This window comes from Gopherus flavomarginatus, chromosome 3 (genome assembly GCF_025201925.1).
Source record: "Gopherus flavomarginatus isolate rGopFla2 chromosome 3, rGopFla2.mat.asm, whole genome shotgun sequence".
Lineage (NCBI taxonomy): Eukaryota > Metazoa > Chordata > Testudines > Testudinidae > Gopherus > Gopherus flavomarginatus.
The window spans coordinates 227435141-227453881 of record NC_066619.1 but is presented as its reverse complement, the minus strand read 5'-3'; the positions used below and the strand labels follow the sequence as shown (position 1 = coordinate 227453881).

The 18741-nt window shown below is 40.7% G+C and overlaps 1 protein-coding gene across 1 annotated transcript; it reads right to left on the bottom strand.

Annotated features, from left to right (window-relative positions):
* Positions 1–4121: 4121 nt before the first annotated feature.
* On the bottom strand, positions 4122–18522 carry FRG1 (FSHD region gene 1). Its single transcript, XM_050948044.1, has 9 exons — positions 18376–18522; positions 17784–17851; positions 15639–15761; positions 14514–14571; positions 14134–14248; positions 13627–13731; positions 7065–7156; positions 6078–6188; positions 4122–4929 (listed from the first exon to the last, which is right to left on the bottom strand). The coding sequence occupies exons 1-9, from the start codon at positions 18435–18437 to the stop codon at positions 4893–4895; spliced, it is 771 nt and encodes a 256-aa protein (XP_050804001.1). The 5' UTR covers positions 18438–18522; the 3' UTR covers positions 4122–4892.
* Between the last annotated feature and the right edge of the window lie 219 nt (positions 18523–18741).

Sequence of the window (18741 nt, the reverse complement as noted above, 5' to 3'; positions counted from 1 at the left end):
AGAACACAAACACACTTTAAAGTAGGAACCAAGTATTTCTTTTAAAAGTTTTCTAAGCCTAACAATTGCCAACTTTTTGAGAATTCTTTACCTAACAGTGTTTTATTTGGCTGCCTATGCCTGATTTATATTTTAGACAACTGAGAAATATTGGTATTAATGCCAGACACACTGTAAATGGCTATTTGGTCTTTATTTCCACATTTTTAAACCATGGACACTGGGCTTTTGCTACTCATGTAGATTGGCATAGTTAAGATTATATTTAAAAAAAATCAGAATGATCTCATTATGGGGTAAGCTTTATATAAAATGTCTGAACTCATTCACAAAAACTGTTTATCCACTAATCGTATAAGCATCTTTTTTTTGTTTGATTTTATGGTCTGTAACATACCAATGCATACCTTGCCTCTATGGCTTCAGCAGCAGTATATGACTTGCATTATCGCTTGACTAAGGCTTTACATGCCTCTTCAATTTTTCTTAGGGTATGTCCCAAAGGACTCAAGCCAAATTCTCATATGCAATCCTACAGTTAGCCCAAACAGAAATATATTGTACATGATGTGTGTCTGTGGGTATGGGAGGGATGGGGCATTAAGAACCCTATGTAAAGGAAGGGATGTAATTCCATGGGAAGTCCATGAAATAATTAGAAACACAAGGATCAAATTTGTAATTATATGACTACTTTATTTCATTCTAACTGATCTGCAAACTCCCTGGAGTAGCTTTCTCTGATAGGTAAAATACTGCCATAAAGTAGAAATAAAGAATAGAAATGAAAGACCAATTTTCAACATGGTAAAAGGCTAAAGCAGGGTGACATGAGGCTCTGTACGAGGATTGGAGTTCAATTATTTTTTAATTATCTTTGTAAAATGAGTGAAAAGTGATATTGCAGAATTTGCAGGTGGCACAATTCTAGAGTTTAGTCAAGCCTGCAGAATACTATGAGGAACTTCACAGGGACCTAACAAAGCTAGGAAGATGGGCAGCACCAGATCGGATGAAATTTGTTGTTGACAAAATGCAAGATAGTGCATAAAAGTGAAGGGGAGAGAGAAAAACCCAAGTGTCAGCATGGACAGTTCAATGTGCTCTACAGCAGCGGTTCTCAACCAGGGCTGCGCCTACCCAATGGGGTACGCAGAGCTCTTCCAGGGAGTACATAAAATCATCTAGCTCTTTGCCTAACTATGCAACAGGCTACATAAAAAGCACTAGCTAAATCAGTACAAATTAAAATTTCATAGACAATGACTTGTTTATACTGCTTTATATACTATACACTGAAAGGTAAGTACAATGTTTATATTCTAATTGATTTATTTTATAATTATAGGGTAAAAATGAGAAAGCCATTTTTATGTAATAGAGTGGCTGTGACACTTTTTTGTATTTTTATGTCTGATTTGTAAGCAAGTAATTTTTAAGTGAGGTGAAACTTGGGGTACGCAAGGGAGATCAGGCTCCTGAAAGGGGTACAGTAGTCTGGAAAGGTTGAGAGCCACTGCTCTACAGAAACTGTCAAAAGAAAATACATTATGATGCACAAAGGAAGAACATAATACTGAGAACATAACACCATGAATCAAACTATAGTTCCCCTTACTTGGAATACTGCGTTCAGTTTTTGTTACCCTACCTCAAAACAATATGGCAGAAACAGAAATTCAGACATGGGTGATGAATATGACTAGATCATGGCAAGATTTTGTATGAGGAGGAATTGAAAAGACCACAACTGTTTTGTTTAGAGAGGAGACAAATGGTAGGTGATATAATGGAAGTATACAACATAATCAAATAGCACAGAAAAGATAAACTGAATGTTCCTTTTATCCTTTTTCACAATCCAAGAACAAGTGGGATGTTCACTGAAATTGGAAAGCAACAAATTCAAAACGGATACCTGCAAATACTAAAAAAAAAACAAAAAAAAAAACCCACCCCAAAACACCTGACAACATGACTTAAAAAAGACTCCTTTCTAAACAATATTGAGACTGCTGAGCTGAATAGTATTTAGAAAAGGATTAGACACACAAGGTGGGTGAAATAATCTTTTATTGAACAACTTCTGTTGAGGAGAGAGACAAGCTTTCGAGCTTACATGGAGCTCTTCTTCAGGTCACTGCATACAAAAAAGGATTAGATAAGTAAATGTCCAGCATTAGACTTATGTTTAGGAAAGGCTATAAACCCTCATACTTAGGGCACAGTAACAGAGATTAAGGAGAAACTTTTCTGAAGATCAGGTTAGACCACAATTATCTACTGTGCGGTTTCTTGCACTCACTTTTGATGCATCTGTTAATTGATACTATCAGATACACTGAATAAAATGGACATAGAATGAAATGGACAAAAGTGATGGCAATTTCTCTTGTTGTTCTGATTAGTTTATCATGTTATTAGTCATTCTTTACAGCTTGGCGTGGCTATGATCCTTGATTTAAGTTAATGTCTCTGTATTCTAACTTATTTCTATCAACCCCATAAGTCTTATGGGCCTTCCAGTGAGCTTACTATTTAAGGGCGTGTCTACATGGAAAATTATACTGGTAGTATGGCTGTAAATTTCCTCATGTAGACCAGTCCTCTGCTCAGGCAAAATCTCACACAAAAAGGCTTGGGAAGGAAAAATGGCAGAGTTTCTGCCAATTTTTCTGCTGAGTAATAAGTTTGACCACCCTGTGGAATAAGTAGATCTGCTGAGATCTACCTGGAGGCAAAAGCCAAATGTCTGGAGGCCCTCTGACTCCACTACAGCTCTGGAGGTCTCTTGACCCTCCCTCCAACTCCTTGGCAGCACAGCAGCAAATGAGCCACGTGACAAAGATTCCCCTTGAAAAGCTACTTCCCAACAGGAGGGATACAGCCCTACGTTATATTAACTTTTGTGTGAGATCCCTGCAGCATGGGCAGGAGAATGTGCATTCCCAAGCACTTCCCTATCTCTCCTATGATTTCTCAGACCTGCAGAGGGCTCTCTTCAGGACTGGGGACACGGGAACAGTACAGCTGATGGTTCCTATCCTTCCATGAGGGAGACCTAGGTGCAGAGTCCCCTCTGCATGAAGGTTAAACAGAGAATGATCTGGTACATCTAGACAAACAGCAACAAGGGATAAAAAAGTAGGTGATAATATAATGGACAAGTGTTATGGTTTTTATTTTGTTCAATATATACATTTTCTAAAAAAACTAAGAGTTGGACTCCACTGCTCTATGTTTTCTCTTTTTAAGAGTATAAAATAAAACAGACCATTAGATTCCTGGCATTAAAATCATGTGAGAAAACCAACAATCAAGGTGCTTAGTTAGCAGAGAACTAGTAAACTTTCCCAAGCACCCATCCTAATCCTGATACAGTAAATAATCAGTTAGCTTTTCATGTGATGAGGGACAGTAACATTCTGTGTGTCAGCTGAGAGTTTTTCAGCAATATAAATTTGTACAAGCTATGCACCTGTTTTTCTTATGACTCCCTGACAACAGTGACACATGCTTTCATGCGTATACGGCTCTACTAGTGCAATTATTTCTTAACTGGGCTTCAACACCGGTTGTAACTTGTTCTGAATATAGGCAATTAAGTTCACCCTGTTTCATTTTTACATAGGCTGACTATGAAATGACATCACTTTAAACTGGCAGTACTGTCTTTCAGCCTTACGCTGATGGGTATTTATGCTCAGACTCTACCTGTTCTTTTAATGATCCCATTTTTATGCCTTAGGTCAGGCGTAGTCAATTATTTTTTGTCAAGGTCCAAATTTCTTGGTCAAGATATAGTCAACGTGCCGACGTCAGATAACAATAATGACAATAGTAAGTAAATAAAAGATTTTGGGGGCCATTCAAAAGTGTTTGGCTTGTGGTCGGTCTCCTTATTAACTACCCCTGCCTTAGGTTATAGGCAATTGCATGCTCCAAATTTAAAACCACAAAAAACAGTACAGACTACACGTTCCATATAGGTAACTTAAATTATGGCCTTCACAAGAAGTAAGATTTGAGATGAAAAGGCTGAGCATGGTAACCAAGAACTTTTTGAAGACAAGTTAGAGCTGAATTGTGAAGGTGGTGTTGCAATCTGTACAGTTAGAATAGTTCCCATAAAGGGATTTTATTAAAATAAAATTTTGGTAACAAGCATAAATAGCAACCAGCATTCTACATAATAGTTATTAGGAATGCACAGTATCTGCATTTTAAACATTCTTTAACATTTTTACTTTAAAAGATAGGAACAAGTCCATCTAAAAGCTTTAAGTTAGCAAATTTTGCTAAAACATAAAAACATCAGCAACATATGAGTAATTAAGGGGTCTCCTTTTGTCATGAAAACCTCAATTTCTACATTTCTTCATTTCTCCATGCTGTTTTTCAAGTACATAGTTTATGCAAGTATTCCCTTAATGACCCATTGTTCTCTATAAATATTGAAAACCACTCTAGATCCTCAGCTGGTATCAGGCAGCATAGCTTCACTGAAGTCAAGCTGAGACTTCAGTCCCATATGTTCAGAGAGACATTAGTTTGATAAAATATTTATTTATTCATGAAAATACAATTTGTCAGGGTAACTTTGTAGTTTGGTTCTGTATTCAGCTCTTCTCTTCTTGACTGTTCATCATGACCTTCAGACTACTGAGTTGCTTCTCTCAACCTTCGACAATTCAATTTGCTAAAGCTATTTGGTTTTGGATCAAATTCTGCATACCAAATTTCAGTGCTGTGTAAAGTAACTCTAATGAGAAGTAGGAACAAAAAAGTCTTTGCATTAATAAAGTCACTTCTGCAAAATGTCTTATTCAGATAGTATGTTCAGATGGACAACCAAAGGATATAAAAGCAAGCAAACAAGCAAATTGTTTTTGTCACTTGCAGTATCTATCGGCTTTCAATTTTGCTCGCCTATATGAAAGAGAAGACAGACAAATTTTAGGTTACACAACAGCCATGTAAATTTGAACAGTCTGACAGTCACAAGACATATGAGTAGGCTGTTACATCATTTGCTTCTACTTAACTTTGGAAAATTTGCAAATGACATTAGAAGCCTGTTAGTACTTTTGATTTGTTTGGTGGCTTTGTTACTTTGCACAGCTAGCATTTGCTCTTGCATTAGAGCTGTAAGGAATATGCCCACTGGTTGCACATGCACCCTTAAAATTTTGGAGTTTTCTGACTTCTGAATCATGAAGCCTTAGTCTTTTACTGTTTTTTTAATGGACTTTCAAAGATGGGGAAATGTAAAGAAAAATTATTCCAAAATCAAAAACTATTAGGCTGGACATCTCTGGCATGCCACATCACATACAAGGAAAGGCTTCATTGGAGTACACATTGAACGTCATAGAAAACATTATGCCATGTTCATAAATTTTTCAGTTGCAGAAGTCAATGCAGTGGGGGATGGCTCCTATGGAATCCTAATGTCTTAAATCAACATATCAACAATTGTACAGTGGTGGAAACAGTTCTTTTCAATATTTTTTGCAGCTGAGTTAATTACTTATAGATACACAATACAGCTTTTTTTTGCTTAGAACACTGGTAAGTAGTGCTTAGGATATTCTGCATTCCCCCAAATACTGCACCTGTACAAAGTGCTATTCTCACACCCTCATAGCTTGGTTAAACCAAGACTGGTTTTCACTAGACAATGTGAAAAGAATCCTCAATAATGGCTAATTCCCTACAAAAATGCAACCACCTATCCCCATTTTGATGTTAGGGTTGTTGAAAAAAATATAAGTTAAGAATTTTGCTTTTATAATACAGTATTATTGTTCTCCACTCTCCTTGTACTCCATTGATTGAACCAGTTTTACTTAAGCTTTCCATAAAAGTTTTCTTTCAGGTAGAAACCCAGCAGGCCTGAAAAATTTCAGCTCAAACGGGGAGTTCCAAAAATATATAAGCAGCAGAAAATGGACTATAGTGAGAACATTTAGGCACTCTTAACTCTAGTTGTCTCGAGCATTCCAGGTATATCACAGATTCCTCTGTCAATAGCTTTCATTTAATTAACAGCTAGAATTATTTGGATTTTAAAATACCTGTCCAGCAGCGTCTCATGGAAACTGCCTTCTTTTCTAGCTTTTTTGAGAGCTTTACTGTCTTCTTGGCTGATTTTGAGCTTACGATCTTGGAAACTTTGGAACTTCTTTCTGCAAACAATGAACAATGTGAAAATAGCTCCAGTTCTATTGAAACTTTATATAATAAAGTGCAATAGTTGTGCTGGATTTCTAAATTCAATTCCTGGACTAGACTGGTGGCCTAAAAGTAGAACAAGATGCAAGAGAATCTATAATAGTCTCACATGTTGCACTGAGTGTTGTAGGTGCAATATATTAGAATCATAGAATATCAGGGTTGGAGGGAACCTCAGGAGGTCATCTAGTCCAACTCCCTGCTCAAAGCAGGACCAATCCCCAACTAAATCCCCAAATGGCCTCCTCAAGGATTGAACTCACAACCCTGGGTTTAGCAGGCCAATGCTCAAACCACTGAGTTATCCCTCCCCAAGGGACACTGTGTTCTGAGTTCATGGGTGGCAGGTACAATAGGCCAGGGGTGTTGCTGCCAAACCCCTGATTGCGGGGTTTGGTGGCCAAGTTTTTGCTTTATTATGCCTCAAGCAGGTTCTGGGGTGGCTGAGGAGGTGGTATGTGCCTCCTCAGGCACCTTGGAACCTGCACGGGGCATATCAAAACCGTCTTCTAACAGATGCTTTTCCCTTGGGTAGATTGGGTCCAGGGAGGGGAGGGGAAGCATGGTCCAGCTTCTGCCAGCCCTGGGCTCCTCCAGGCATGGGTGGGAGGGAAACGGAGGAGGGGAGACTGTCATTCAGCAGGAACCTCTCTGGGTGGTTAATGTGCAGTGCTGACAGATTCTGAAGAGAATTTCATTTGACTAGAAGAATGGTGGGTCAGGATTGTTTTAAACAAGGGGAGATAGGAATCCTTTGTGCTCAGATATGGAAATGGATAATTTATTTTAGATGTAGAAGCCTGGCAGCTATATAGCTTTCAATTACATACACATAATTGATTTCACATTGTTTAACATTTCCTTTGTCTTCTTCTGGAATGTCATCTTTCTGCTTAGCTTCTCTTTCAGCACAAGTACGGATCTAGTTATTAGGGGAAGAGGAAAATAGAAAATGTACATTATACAAACTACAATTGATAGTAAGAAAAAATGAAACAAATTCTAACTTCTCCTGGTACTCGAGACACTACAGATGTTGGATTTCTGAGTAGGTCTTTTCAATTTCACAGCTTGTTAGGATATAACCAAAGTTCTCTTATCAAAAGAGTTGGCTCTATTCTAGTTCATTTTTTTTCATAAAGCCTTTGCTCCTACCTTGTAATTTTATATATAAAACATACAAGCACTAAACACTGAATTTCACATATTTCTTGAATATACAAACAAAATATATTCTGAATCTACAGTATTAAATACTACATTTAAATGATTAGCCAAGATTCATGCTGTGACCAGTTCACCTGGGGTGTCACTTCGAACTGGGGTACCACTGAGCTCGCCTGACCCACCAGCCTGGGTTCCCTTTAGAGTGTGCTGCTGTGACAGGCTCTCAAGCTCCCTTCCTGTGCACACACAGGTCAGGCCACACCCAACTGCAGTTTCACACAGATGCTGAGATCAGCTCTGCATGGGAAAGCTCAATTAAGGAATTGCCCAGCACTCAAGTGCACACCCCCTCTGGAGTGTAAACCCAAAATTGTCTTGTTCTGCACAGAGAACTGTACAGTGTAAGCTCATGAAATTCACTCCTTCCCTCCATGTGGAGGAAGATTTGCACAGCTTTTTGCCCCCTAGTTATGAATTCCACAAACTGGTTTTAGAAAAAACAAAAACAAGTTTATTAACTACAAAAGATAGATTTGAAGTGATTAGAAGGGGTAGTGAACAGATCAAAGCAGATTACTGAGCAAATAAAACAAAGACACAAACTAAGCTTAAGCTACTAAAGTAATTGGTACAAATACCCTATTTTAACCCTAAATGTTGTTTTAAGCAGATTGCAGAGGTTCTTGAAAGCAAGCTTCTCTTGCTTGAAGCTTAAAACTCCACGTATTCTTTCGCAGACTAGACACCTTTCCAGCGTGGGCTCAGCTCCTCTTCCCCCAGTCCTTATTTCTAAGGCCTTGTCTACACTGTTACTTTACAACGCTGCAATTGTCTCGCTCAGGAGTGTGAAAAAACACCTCCCTGAGCGCTGCACATTTCAGAGCTGTAAAGCAGCAGTGTAGACAGTGCACCAGCGCTGGGAGCTACTCCCTTTGTAGGGGTGGGTTGTTTTTTTTTTCCACAGTGCTAGGAGGGCTCTCTCTCAGCACTGGTGCCACAACTACACAGGCAGCGCTTTAATGTTGCGAGTGAAGACATACCCTTAGATGTTTCTAGCAGTCATCTTGGGCAGGGATTCAGTGAAGAATGAACCACAATCATGTTACTTCCCTGCCTTAAATAGGTTTCTACATATGGCTGGAATCCTGTGTCTTCCAGTGCGATTCCCACTCTTGGCCAGTGGAAGCGTACTGATTTTATCGTGGAGTCTAGTACCAGGTGACTTTATCACATGACCCAGCAACCATAACTCAAAGTCTATTTGCAGAGTCCACAGGAAGGCTTTCCAAGAAGGTGGGATATTAGCATCTTTGAAGACCTATTGTTTTTCCTAATGGCCTTTTCCAGCCAGCAATCTAGACCGACCACATTGTTTAGTGGGCGTTCCCCAGGTGCAAACACATTTGTAATAGGTGTACAGACAATATTCCTAACCTCAGATACAAAAATGTACATGCATACAAATATGATAATCATAATCATAACCATTCCAATGGTATCTCACGTGACCCATCTTGCATAAAATATATCTTAGTTATGCCATTATCATAACAGTATTTCTACAAATTATATTCATAGATTCATAGATTCTAGGGTCAGAAGGGACCAATGTGATCATCTAGTCCGACCCTCTGCACAAAGCAGGCCACAGAACCTTACCCATCCACTTCTATAACAAACCCCTAACCTATGCCTGAGTTACTGAATTCTTCAAATTGTGGTCTGAAGACCTCAAGCTGCAGAGAATCCACCAGCAAGTGACCCATGCCCCACGCTGCAGGGGAAGGTGAAAAACATCCAGGGCCTCTGCCAATCTGCCCTGGAGGAAAATTCCTTCCCGAACCCAAATATGGCGATCAGCTAAACTCTGAGCATGTGGGCAAGACTCACCAGCCAGCACTCAGGAAAGAATTCTCTGCAGTAACTCAGATCCCATCCCATCCAACATCCCATCACCAACCACTGGGCATACTTATCTGGCGATAATCAAAGATCAATTGCCAAAATTAGGCTCTCCTATCATACCATCCCTTCCATAAACTTATCAAGCTTAATCTTAAAGCCAGATATGTCTTTTGCCCCCACTACTCCCCTTGGAAGGCTGTTCCAGAACTTCACTCCTCTAATGGTTAGAAACCTTCGTCTGATTTCAAGTCTAAACTTCCTAGTGTCCAGTTTATACCCATTCGTTCTTGTGTCTACATTGGTACTAAGCTTAAATAATTCCTCTCCCTCCCTAATATTAATCCCTCTAATATATTTATAAAGAGCAAGCATATCCCCCCTCAGCCTTCTTTTGGCTAGACTAAACAAACCAAGCTCTTTGAGTCTCCTTTCATATGACAGGTTTTCCATTCCTCGGATCATCCTAGTAGCCCGTCTCTGGACCTGTTCCAGTTTGAATTCATCCTTCTTAAACATGGGAGACCAGAACTGCACACAGTATTCCAGGTGGGGTCTCACCAGCGCCTTATATAACGGTACTAACACCTCCTTATCTTTGCTGGAAATACCTCGCCTAATGCATCCTAAAACCGCATTAGCTTGTTTCACGGCCATATCACATTGGCGGCTCATAGTCATCCTGTGATCTACCAATACCCCAAGGTCCTTCTCCTCCTCTGTTGCTTCCAACTGATGCGTCCCCAATCTATATCTAAAGTTCTTATTATTAATCCCTAAGGGCATGACCTTGCACTTTTCACCATTAAATTTCATCCTATTACTATTACTCCAGTTTACAAGGTCGTCCAGATCTTCCTCTATGATATCCCGGTCCTTCTCCGTGTTAGCAATACCCCCCAGCTTCGTGTCATCCGCAAACTTTATTAGCACATTCCCACTTTTTGTGCCAAGGTCGGTAATAAAAAGGTTAAATAAGATTGGTCCCAGAACCGATCCTTGAGGAACTCCACTAGTAACCTCCTTCCAACCTGACAGTTCACCCTTCAGTATGACCCGTTGTAGTCTCCCCTTTAACCAGTTCCTTACCGACCTTTCAATTCTCATATTGATCCCCATCTTTTCCAATTTGACTAATAATTCCGCATGTGGAACTGTGTCAAATGCCTTACTGAAATCTAGGTAAATTAGGTCTACCGCATTTCCTTTGTCTAAATAGTCTGTCACCTTCTCAAAGAAGGAGATCAGGTTGGTTTGGCACGATCTACCTTTAGTAAAATCATGTTGTACTTTGTCCCAATTACCATTGACCTCAATGTCCTTAACTACTTTCTCCTTCAAAATTTTTTCCAAGACCTTACATACTACAGATGTCAAGCTAACAGGCCTATAGTTACTCGGATCACTCTTTCTCCCTTGCTTAAAGATAGGAACTACGTCAGCAATTCTCCAGTCGTATGGTACAACCCCTGAGTTTACCGATTCATTAAAAATTCTCGCTAACGGGCTTGCAATTTCATGCGCCAGTTCCTTTAATATTCTCGGATGAAGATTGTCCGGGCCCTCCGATTTTGTCCCATTAAGCTGTTCAAGTATGGCTTCTACCTCAGATGTGGTAATATCCACTTCCATATCCTCATTCCCGTTTGTCATCCTTCCATTACCCCTAAGCTCCCCATTAGCCTTATTAAAGACTGAGGCAAAGTACTTATTTAGATATTGGGCCATGCCTAGGTTATCCTTAACCTCCTTTCCATCCTCAGTGTGTAGCGGTCCCACTTCTTCTTTCTTTGTTTTCTTCTTATTTATATGGCTATAGAACCTTTTACTATTGGTTTTAATTCCCTTTGCAAGGTTCAACTCTACTTGGCTTTTAGCCTTTCTCACTTTATCCCTACATGTTCTGACCTCACTAAGATAGCTTTCCTTGCTAATCCCACCCTTCTTCCACTCCTTGTAGGCTTTCTGCTTTTTCTTAATCACCTCTCTGAGATGCTTGCTCATCCAGCTTGGTCTACAACTCCTGCCTATGTTTTTTTCCCCCTTTCTTGGGATGCAGGCTTCCGATAGTTTCTGCAGCTGCGACTTAAAGTAATTCCAGGCCTCTTCTGCATTTAGATCCACAAGTTCTTCAGTCCAATCCACTGCCCTAACTAATTTCCTTAATTCTCTAAAGTCAGCCCTTTTGAAATCAAAAACCCTAGTCCCAGATCTATTTTTGTTTATCCTTCCATCTAGTTTGAACTGAATTAGCTCATGATCACTCGAACTAAGGTTGTCCCCTACAACCATTTCTTCTATGAGGTCCTCACTGCTCACCAAAACCAAATCTAAAATGGCATCCCCTCTTGTCGGTTCTTCAACTACTTGATGAAGGAATCCATCAGCTATCACATCCAGAAAAATCTGATCCCTACTATTCTTGCTAGCACTTGTACTCCAGTCTATATCTGGGAAGTTAAAGTCTCCCATGATCACACATTTCCCATTAGTGTTTACTTCCTTAAAAACATTAAAGAGGTCTCTATCCATATCCAAATCAGATCCCAGCGGTCTGTAGCACACCCCAAGCACTATCTCAGGGGAGGCTCTAGTAGCTTTCTTTCCCAGTGTGATTTTTGCCCAGACAGACTCTGTCTTGTCCATTCCATCACTTCTTATTTCTTTACAGTTAACCTCCTCATTGATGTACAATGCTACTCCACCACCTTTGCCTTGATTTCTATCTTTCCTAAACAGCACATAGCCTTCAATACCTGTACTCCAGTCGTGACTACTATTCCACCACTTTTCTGCTATCCCTATAATATCTGGTTTCACTTCCTGCACCAGTAGCTCTAGTTCCTCCATTTTGTTCCCTAGGCTCCTCACATTAGTGTACAGACATCTTAATTTTTGCCATTTGGCTTCACTCACATTCTGTACCCTGTTAGGCACGGACATTCTACCACCAACATCACCTGTTAGTCTGTTATCTACACTACCCTTCCTCCTTATGCCAATTCTTCTGTCCATGGCTGTATCCCCTCTTACTTTGTTTACTTCCCTCTCAAGGTTAAATTCCGGCATGGAGATCTCCCGAACATCTCCCAACCATCTTCCCCAAATTTCTAGTTTAAAGCTCTCTTAATCAGGTCGGTGAGCCTCCATCCTAGAAGTCTATTTCCCTCCTTGCTCAGGTGAAGTCCATCCCGAGAGAACAGTCTTCTGTCCGTAAATGCTTCCCAGTGGCTGTACATCCCAAATCCCTCCTTATAGCACCACTGCCTGAGCCATCTGTTGATCGCCATAATCTTGTCACACCTTTGTCGCCCTTCTCTAGGAACCGGCAGAATCCCACTGAAATATATGGGACGTTATGTCACACATTTTGAAACAGTTAATGCTCTGCTATAGATATGCAATTAAAACAACATTATCTGTACTTGGCAAGATGAAAAAGGACTTGGAGACTCCTATTTAAATTATATAATCTTACGAGACTGAGTTCTTGGCAAATTTTATATATCAAGTTTGAGATTAAGTTGATGGAATTTTAGAAACTAGAAATCAAGACAAGAATTTTTTTTAACTGATTTAATGTCCAGGAGTGACAATATATTGCATTTCTAATTTAACTGATGTTCAATTATAGATGAAGCTTAAGTGCTTTTCCATTACAAACTGTGATAATCTTATATCAGAGGGGTAGCCTTGTTAGTCTGGATCTGTAAAAAGCAACAATGAGTCCTGTGGCACCTTAAAGACTAACAGATGTATTGTTTTTACTAACCAGGGACATCTAGTACTTACATCCGACACCGCCAAGGAAAACCCAAGTTGCTGTCAGTTACTGGCAAGGAGGAAGTGGTACACTTCTGAGCAAGTGTTGAACAAATAACGTAGCACACTATTAGGGAGTAATTTGCTGTCAGAGGTGTACAATCTGGTTTGTTCAGACTGAACAAGACAGTGACCACTCTTGGTCAGAGATCTTGTGGCATTCGCACAAGAGTAAGGAGTTTGCAATCCTGGTTACCTGGTATAAGCCAGTTTTGTTGAGTATTCTGCCTACCTGCAATTTCAAATAATTCTCTTCCTGTCTTAAATAAGCAGCAGATTTGTTGAAAAGCTGCCCCATACCACCTTGGAGTTGTCTGCAAGTGCAGTTTGTAAAGTGAATTAGAAAAAATCATGGTGAAAGGTATTATGTAAACTTAAGATGTTAGAATGTTTGTTCCATAAATATTATGGATTGTGCATAGTTTTGCATTTTCTATTATAGCATTCAAGCTGATAATATAATTATAAAGTATATATATCACACACACAGAGACAAATTACCTTTATCATTTCTTCTTCCCCTGCAGTTTTACTTTTGGCTTCTATATCTCCCTCTTCATTACAGGTGATAAAGCAGCTATTTGCTGCTAATAAAGCCATTTTCCCCTGTTAAAATACCACCACTTAAGTTAGTACTGTGAACAAATTTTAGACACGTGCCTTAATATTTTAATTCTAGAATACTCCAGAAGACACCACAGATGTCTTCTCACCTTCTGCCTAAGGAACTCTTAGTAGCCAGCCTTGGGGATCTGCTGTCTCTTTTACTCTTACATTGTATATTGCTGCCAAAACAGACAAACATTTTGATTTAAAATCTTTAAAAATACAGTAATTTACCCACCTTCAACCTACAAGTTAACTATTCTTTATAATCCTGCAATACCTGTCATGTCATTGCTTTACCACCTGTATGGAAGTGCATCCCATTAGCACTATTAATGTTAAGTTTAAAACAACAATTTTTACCAAGAACATCACTTGCAGTTAATATTAGAGATAGCTTACATCTTGGAAGACAGGTTCCCATTGCTCTCTTGATCCTATTGCATCTGATCGTCCAATAACAAGACCATCTGAATTTATGCCAAGGTATTTGCCATAGCCAGACTTCAGTGCAATTCTTAGAGAAATGAGGGGAAAAGATGCAGAATGTTTTAAAGTTAAAACACTTTAAAATGTTCAGTATATCGAAGAGGTTCAGTATTTTGGTTTTAGCTATATTTCTAAGAGCTAGCTGTTATAATAAAGGAGATTTTAAGGAGGGATATTTAGCTTTGATTCAGGGTAAGAGATCGCATATAGCAGTCTAAATGAGACCTGATAGACATTCTTGAAGTAAAACCTGCACAACATTCAATTTTTCAAAACTCCACTGGAGTAATTACCTGGTGTCAGACAACTTTACTGCTGTAAACTGCTCAGGAGGACTAGGGCCATCATCCTCTGAAAGATAAATTTTTTTGAAAATTATTATTAGGTATAAAGCATTAGATATACAATTTCTGAATGTATGAGACTAAGTTTAAATAAAGCTGATAAATTATACAACAACTATTGGTGTACAATACAGGAAAAGGCTATAATGTGGGGCCAGATATTGATATAAATTTTCAAAAGAGTATCCAACTACTGTAAAAAACAAAAAAGAGTTTTATAGGAGTTATCTAAGCACCTATATGATTAGCACTCTACAAGACACAAATAAAGCCAATCCCTGCCCCCAACAAATTAAGGATTGAGAATTTATAGCAATTCATGAAAAATGTATATCTAAATCCACTGAATTGCTTTGTGAATCTCAGCCTTATATAAGCTTCTCATAACAAAATGTACTTGCACTGTTTTACTTGAGCGTATGACTGGAATTCAGTATTTTAAAAGCCACCATCACTTTTGTAACATCAGGAATGATATATTGCTGCCATTCCTGGAATGGCCGTTACCTTACTCTGGGGTTGAAAGACATCCAGATTCACTCTGCTTCCACAATAGGGTTTCCCTACTTGAGCTGTGCCTCTCTCACTCCCAGAGTTAGGGAAAGACCAGCTACCAGGCCACCTCCACAGAACATCTACATAACAATTACAGCAACCTTTGATGTGGAGTGGGAGTTGTTGGTTGGTAAATGAGGGTCCTAGTCTGACCTGAGTTTCTCTTTTTATTAGACAAATTGACCTCATATTGGTTTTGCATGGTTACTTACAAGAGTCATACTGCTTTTCATTTTGTTAAGGCCTAAACGTACAGGTGAGCATCAAGAAAGGAACTGAACTGCACGTATAAGGAAAACATCAAGACTAGCTTAGAAAAATTGATTAGTGGTCATTCATTAGGATTCAGTTATCCTCTTCGCTGCGCTATGCAGTCATACAGGATAATATTTTTTATTATATATAAACTAGCATCACTATAAAAAATCTTTAGTTTATTGACTTGAACAAAAACTCTCCATTTAGCAAAACACATTTCATACCTCTACACTGCAAAATTTCTCTTTTCCCGATACAAACCTTTATGTGGTGCTCCAAGTGTAAAAAGGCCATTGTCAAGAGCGTGAATATAAGCTCCCTTGTCCAGTTCTATTGCCACAGTTCCTGTGATTTCACCAAAATTTTTTACTGCCCACCAGCTTCCTAAAATATAAGAAGATGATATAACATAGCACACTTACAACTGGATTTTAGCCAAATACTATTATTATTTGAATTAGCATAGCACCTAGGAGCCCTATCATGGATCAGAACCCCATCATACTAGGTGAGGTACAGAACAAAATGATGGTCCCTGCCCCAAAGAACTTGCAATTGACTTATAAGATAGGAGACCACAGATGGATACAGACAGACGGGGGAGTACAAGGAACCAAGACAGTATTCGTTAGGCAGTGGTCTTAGCATACCTGCAACCTAACTGTCATCGGTCTTTTTGTAGGCGTCACGGCAAAGGACAGGGTTTGAAGGATAACCATCTTTGTGGGGAACTGCTCTTAAGCATGAGGGACAGCATGGGAGAAAGCAGTAAAGTGCTATTTGAAAATTTAATAAGTGGGTTATAGAGGCTGGCATCAATGGCAGAGACGAAGTGGGTATTCACCCACGAAAGCTCATGCTCCAATACGTCTGTTAGTCTATAAGGTGCCACAGGACTCTTTGCTGCTTTTACAGATCCTGACTAACACAGCTACCCCTCTGATATTTAACATCTCAACTGTGAATGAGAAGTTATAGGTAGGGTTGGGATACACTGTGCAGGGCTTTGAAAGTGAAGAGCAGCAACTTATATTTGACATGATAGAGATGGGAGAGCCAGTGGAGGGTTGCAAAGAGAAAGATGATATGGTCAAACTAACAGGCTAGGAATATGATCTTTGCAGCAGCATTCTGAATGGATGAGTAGGACAAGATTGCATTTGTTACGGATGTTACAAAGAGAAAAGGATGTTCCAATGATTGGGACGACGAGAGCCTGCACTACCGTGTTAGCTGCATGGATGGATAGGAAAGACTATATCTGAGAGAAGTTTTGCAGAAAGAATCTGCAAGATAGCTTAAATATGATGACCTAGAGAGGTCTGAGTTGAAGATGATGCCCAGGTTATGTGCCTGAGTGACAGCAGGAAGATGGTGTTGTTCATGGTCATTGAAAAAGAAAAGTGTTGCAGGAAGGGCATTGAGGGAAGATTAAAAGCTGTTGTAGCCACACAGACCTTCAGTTGATGGCTAGACATCCACGAGGAGAGAGACACAGGTTGAGATTTTAGTCTGGGTAGGAAATAGATCTTATCTAGTAATATGTAGTAGCATGATAAGCTTCTACTGTTTAGGTAATTTGCTGTGAAGCCTTGATTGATAATTATATTTAGGATTATTTTGCTCTTGCAGTAAAACAATTACAATCTAGAAGCTGAACAAAAGTGTTCTGCATCATTCCCTTTAAAGTGAATAAATGACAAACACCAAATACGCTATTTGACTGATGGCGCAACACACTGCAATTAGAAGTTGGACTTAGTTATTGGAAAGATTATTTGTAGCCTTAAACTTAGAATGGCCTTTTCCTCTTTTCTTGGAAGCAGCCCAAGAGAACATAGTGTGTGTAGAGAAACAGAGGCTATTGGACATCAGACCTCCCTTCTACCCATATAAAAAAAGATTTCTGTTCAGATTTTTTAAACAGTCATTTATTTTTCTTTACTACAAGGACTATGATTTATAGCAGGGGTCGGCAACCTCTGGCACGCGGCTCCAGCTGGGCCAGTTTGTTTACCTGCCGCGTTGGCAGGTTTGGCGGACTGCAGCTCCCACTGGCCGCAGTTTGCCGTCCCAGACCAATGCGGGAGGCGAGAAGCCGCATCTAGCACATCCCTTGCCCGTGCCGCTCCCCATTGGCCTGGGACGGCGAACTGCGGCCAGTGGGAGCTGCGATCGGCCAAACCTGCTGACGCAGCAGGTAAACAAACCGGCCCGGCCCGCCAGGGTGCTTACCCTAGCGACCTGCGTGCCAGAGGTTGCTGACCCGATTTATAGGTTTACAAACATGCGTACAAATATAGTAAACCCAGAAGCCCAACCAAGAAAACAAAACAAACACCCTAATTTTTCCTGTCTTTATCTTTACTTCTATACTGGTGTGCACGTCTTTTAAAGCCAACTCACCAACAATATCAAGCTGATCTTCTGCATTTTCTTCTCTTTTTCTTTTCTTATCTCTGTGTTTTTTCTTACTGCAAAGTGAGACAACAAGATAGCTAAATAATAAACCTTCTCTAACTAACCGTGTGTGTCTGAATCACCACCACTAATACACAGTAACACAGGGGAGGAGAGGAAGAGGGGGGCAGGTGACTAGGGCAACCCATGGCTCCGCAGACCTAGCTGTCCACAGGCTCACGTTGTACCCATCTCAGAAGTCGGTTTTTAAACCGCTTTACTCAAAACTGGGCATGTTCCCGTGTGGACGCTCTTGCTGGGGTTTAGTTTACACCTGATCCCTGTCAGTTTAAGCTACAGCGAGCCAAGGCCGCTTCATTCCGGATCAAGCGCGTCCACACGGGACGGGGGACAGCGCGCGCTCCGGCCGACGCGCAGCGACTTCAAGGCTGGGGAGGCGAGGAGGGGAGTGAGCCTCGGGCAGGCCCCCGTCTGGGGGGCAGCAGACGTAGACGGACCGGCCAGTCCATGCCGGGGGGCGGGGCTCATCGCGGCGCTTTGGCGACCAATGGGGAGGAACGTCCCGGCCGCTTCGCACCTTTTCAGCTTCGCCCCCTTGAGAACGAGCTTGGTGGATTTCACGCAGGTATATTCCGCCATCGCTGAACTGCGCCAGCCCAGACAGACAATCCACCCCTTCCTGCAACTCCGACGGGGGCCGCAGAGGGACAAATGAGAACGGCCGGCCCTTAGTCAACGCGCGCGGACGGCGTGCACATGCGCAGTGGGGAAGTGACGCCCCTGCCCTCACCTGGCTGCTCTCGCCCCCTACGGGCGGGTGTTGTGAATGTCTCTGCGCCAGCAGTGCTGGAGGCGGGGGTGCCCCCCCCCCCCGCCCAAAGGGGCCGGGCCCTGGCGGAGGCAGCGACGAGTCTCAGCGGCGGGGCGAGGCCCTTCACGGGGT